Source organism: Phaeoacremonium minimum (assembly GCF_000392275.1).
Source record: "Phaeoacremonium minimum UCRPA7 unplaced genomic scaffold PA7_03_scaffold_620, whole genome shotgun sequence".
NCBI lineage: Eukaryota > Fungi > Ascomycota > Sordariomycetes > Togniniales > Togniniaceae > Phaeoacremonium > Phaeoacremonium minimum.
Window position 1 is genome coordinate 56,287 of NW_006921522.1, and position 4,197 is coordinate 60,483.

The 4,197-nt window shown below is 51.1% G+C and overlaps 1 protein-coding gene across 1 annotated transcript; it reads right to left on the minus strand.

Moving 5' to 3' along the window:
• Window positions 1-871: 871 nt before the first annotated feature.
• On the minus strand, window positions 872-1,844 carry UCRPA7_8922 (putative udp- transferase protein; the record flags this gene model as incomplete). Its single annotated transcript, XM_007921419.1, has 2 exons — window positions 872-1,163; window positions 1,228-1,844. 2 exons carry the CDS (start codon window positions 1,842-1,844, stop codon window positions 872-874), a joined length of 909 nt encoding a protein of 302 aa, XP_007919610.1.
• Between the last annotated feature and the right edge of the window lie 2,353 nt (window positions 1,845-4,197).

A 4,197-nucleotide genomic window follows, 5' to 3' on the forward strand; every position in this document is an offset into this window, starting at 1 on the left:
TCGGAGGTACCGCTATCCTCGGCCTTCGTTTTAGGCGATATATTCTTAAAATCAGTCGAGATATTGATCCATAGGCGCCCCATCGCCTTTAACACTCCTGTAAAAGGATCGCCGGGGGTGACATAGTCGGGCCACTTTACAAGAGCCAGTGGTTCCAGGTTCGATTGCTTCACTTTGCCCTCCTGGACGAGGACATGCCCTGCCAGGGCGGACACTTTCGCCCCATTGGATATGCACTTCCAAACCGCTGGCCTATCAGGTAACACGTCGCATCGACCTTCCCTCTCATATATGCTAAATGTCTGCAGAGCCGACTTAACGAAGCCCTCTTGACCAGGAGCCTCCGCGGCGATCTTCGCTGCCATTTCTGCAGCGGCCTCTGCATATTGAGGCTTTTGAACCTCGTCTAGCCTCTCGGCAAGTGCATCCGCGGTCAATTCCTTCATCAAAATGGGCTCGGTACCACAGCCTATCTTATAGATCTGGTTAGCCCAGAATGGTTGGTCGCCAGCTACAGGAAGAGGCACGATGGGACGGCCGGTCTTCAATGCCATGGCTGTAGTACCTGCACCGCAGTGGATCACACAGGCGGAAACCCTTGGGAATAGCCACTCGTGAGGTGCCTCGTCAAAGACGCATACGTTAGGGATCCTCTCGGCTGGAGGCTCCCAGTTTGCCCAGGAGCGCCCGATCACTGCGCGGACCCCTGATTTCTTGATGGCAGCCAACACGGATTCGTAGATCTGGTCTGCGTTCGGAAAGCCCACTACAATAGTGTTAGTACTGTACGAGAGGGCAACACATTTGCGGAGACGGCTTGAGCTTTCGAGCTTTGAGAAAGCCGAGATATGTTTCCGCCGTATACATGAGGTTACTTACTACTGCCAAATCCAATGTATATGGGTTTCTCCTCCGAAGCGGCAAGAAATCCTGCAAGCTCCGCCGGTGGCTCATATTCTGGCGCCTCGCGAAAGACGAAGCCTGCAATATCAATATGGCTACCCCAGTCCTTCGCTTTGGGCAAAAGAGACGGTGACCAGATGTAAGTCATTGGCGCTCGCACACGATTGAACTGCGTCATCTGCCAGATCGGCGAAAAAGGCTCGAGGCCCATCGTCATGACACGGATGTCATTGAAGAGAGGTTTGATAGCCTGAAAGAAGCTGCGTTTATGTTAGCATAGCCTCTACGAGCCTTTCAGCTTGGAAACAGGTCTGGACAGCGTACAGTAAATCCTGGAACCAATATGAAAACTTGTTCTTGAAGGCTCCGCCGCCCTTTGCAAAGCCTTCTGCTTGCGAGTGTGGTACATATTTGCTAGGATTTCTTGCGTTGGTACCAATCATGTGAAGCGGTATGCCCATTCGCGCTACAATTGATGTCTGGTCGAACGCCTGGAAGATGGAGATGACAGCGTCGGCTACGAATGGGTTGGACTCTCCATCATCGCTCAATCCAGCTGGGTCACCAATACAAGCACCCCACCAGCTCTCGCCCATCTCTGCGAACTCGACTTTGATAGTGGGCAACTCCTTCTCCATCTCTTTGCGAGGCAATTGTCGTCGGACTTGCATATTCTTGGGATCCGTCCTGCCTGTCGAATAGAACTCAATGCCTTCCGCTTCAACCGCCTCCTTGTACACCCGGTGGCCAGCAAATCGAACCCGGTGGCCGTGGCGGTGGGCCAGAATCTTTGCGATCTCGAGCTTGGGCTGCAAATCACCTCGTGTACCAAGACTCATGATCACGATGTTGAGCTTCACAGGTGGCAGGTCGGCGCCGGCTGGCCCGTGTGCCGGTGCCGGCGCGTCCGTGAGAGTTGCCGACACTGATGAAGCCATCATAGAAGTACAACTTTAACCCAATTGAATCCAAAATCAAACGCGCCTATAGTGATGAACAAAAGAAGACCCTAGAAGCTCAAGAATATGAAATAGTAGGAAATTCCATGATTGACTGCAATCATATTTGACAAATTATGGGAAGTTCCGTGGCCCTGGCCGCCCGGTAATGAAGACAACCAAAATAAGGTGTTTACGTGTAATCCTTCGCGTTGGTGATAGGTGGAGTCGAGGCGGTCATCAACGCCAGTCAGCCAGGCTGCCATTGCAAATTGATAGGTGAAGGATCCACTACCGAGGGGCCAAAAACCTATGAGCCTTACGGATTTTGATGCTCGTTAGATCCTGCGGGAATGGTAGATGAAAACGGCAAAATGCCAGATCCTACGGACTGGGCGCAACATTACAGAGCTGTGCAGTAGGATTGTCCAAAAACCAGCTGCAGGCGACTACATGCTCTTTTGGGGAGCTTGAAAATACCACAGGGCTGTCGCTAGGGTGTTTTTCAAGCAGTAGGAGAGCCAGATCAATTACGCTAAAGCCTGCTCTAATTGCTGTGGTCAGCACTTTAAATGTTGCTCTCGTATCAATACGAGAATACTGCGAAAACAACTAGGTAGTCAAGCAGCATGCAGGACTGATAGAATACACTACCAACAGGGTTACGTATAAACAGGCTCGAGAAGCTATGCTCATGAGAAGACCTAACTTGAGAGACTTCATAAAGAGGAGAGCCGATAACCAACACTGTGTGCAGTCTGACCCTTAAAACCCACTTCTGGTTACATGGAATGGCCGAGTTCGGTTCGGCCGCTTGAATTGACCCGTCTATATTCTAGAAGGCAGTAAGGACGGCTTGCCATCCTGTATTTGGAAGAATGTCAGTTTGATCTGAGAGCGGGAAGATAAGGTTAAGCGGTTAATTTGACATGCAGGAGATCAAGTGCTCTGCTAATTGCAAAGTGAGAAACCTCCCACTTCACGATGTCGGCCAAACCTTGAAGGAGGATCCCGAAAGATCAAGCACCTCCCAGGCCTGGCTGTGCAAAGCCTCAAAATGTCGCATTGACACCGATCTTGAGACAAGTCTAAGCCCTCGGGAGCGCTGAAAGTTTGCTTGACAAACATTTCCAAGGGCGTTTAGTGATCGTCCTTGAGACAGGGACTGTCGTTCACCATCTCCAGAATGACGAGCGATCACATGTCCAGCCACTATCACGATGCTCGACCTCACTGCCCAAGGAGATCATGGCACGCTAAAGTCTCAAGGGAAGAAGAAAGTGAAGGGGAGCCTTTCCAGTAGGCACAAGATGCCACAAAGCCGTCTCCGAGCTTCACGAGTGATCAGATGAAACTGTTGGCGGGCTATAACCTAATCTCGGTGTTAGAGATGTGCACTGGGATTCTGGTCGATGCGGCTGTTCATGTAACAGGTGGAAGAAGTCCTTGATAGGAGTGCTCATGCTGTCAGTCTGAGTCGTCGAGCATACCCTGTGTCTCATTGAGACGACTATCTGCAGGTCTTGGAATTACGACGATGTCGCCGTCATCTTGTGTTGAATGTTAGTTCTGTCGAGGTCATTTTTCAACATTTGTCGAATAAGGTTTGTCCCAAAAATAGCATCCAGCGCACCTGGGCAATTGACCAAGCGCTGTACAGGATGTCCACTATCAGATGCAAGGCTTATCATCAGTGCAAGCTGTTAACGCTAGTCTTGATCAAACCAGACCCTGCACATCCTGGCCTGGTTTGGAAACAGCCATGGAGTTACTGCATTTGTCGGTCGGGCTTTCCCCTCTTGAGTTCCTGAGACACCAAAACACATATGCCCAGTTGGCACTCTCACTCTCTCAAGAGCCCAAATTCCCTCAGCTTAATTCGTACTCGTAGATATGCAGTTTCCAGGGATCAACATCTCCATCTCTCACATGTGCAGGGTTCGACTCGGTTCCTATCGAGCGGCATCTCGACCGAGACCGAGCCAACGCATGAATTAGGTCAATCGCGCGTTCCTGGAAATGGTATCTCGAGACTCGGGCTGAAACGCCGCTCGAGGTTTCCAATGGATGACAAGTGCAACCCGGCGGGGTGCACTTCGCTCAGGACAGGCTGGGAACCTGCCCCTGGCTCGACCCTGCAGCATGTCGTCCGCAGCGCCATCTCACCTAACGTGACTGACCCGACTCGACTCTTTTTTGGCTTTTCTCTCCGAACATCCAAGATGCCAACCGATCCGTCAGGCGGTGTTATCCAGGTTTAGGACTACCATCCTTGTTGCTTCATTCTGAAACATGGGGACTCGTCTCACAAACCAATCGCATCCAACATTGCGTTCAATGTCAACGACACCTTGTG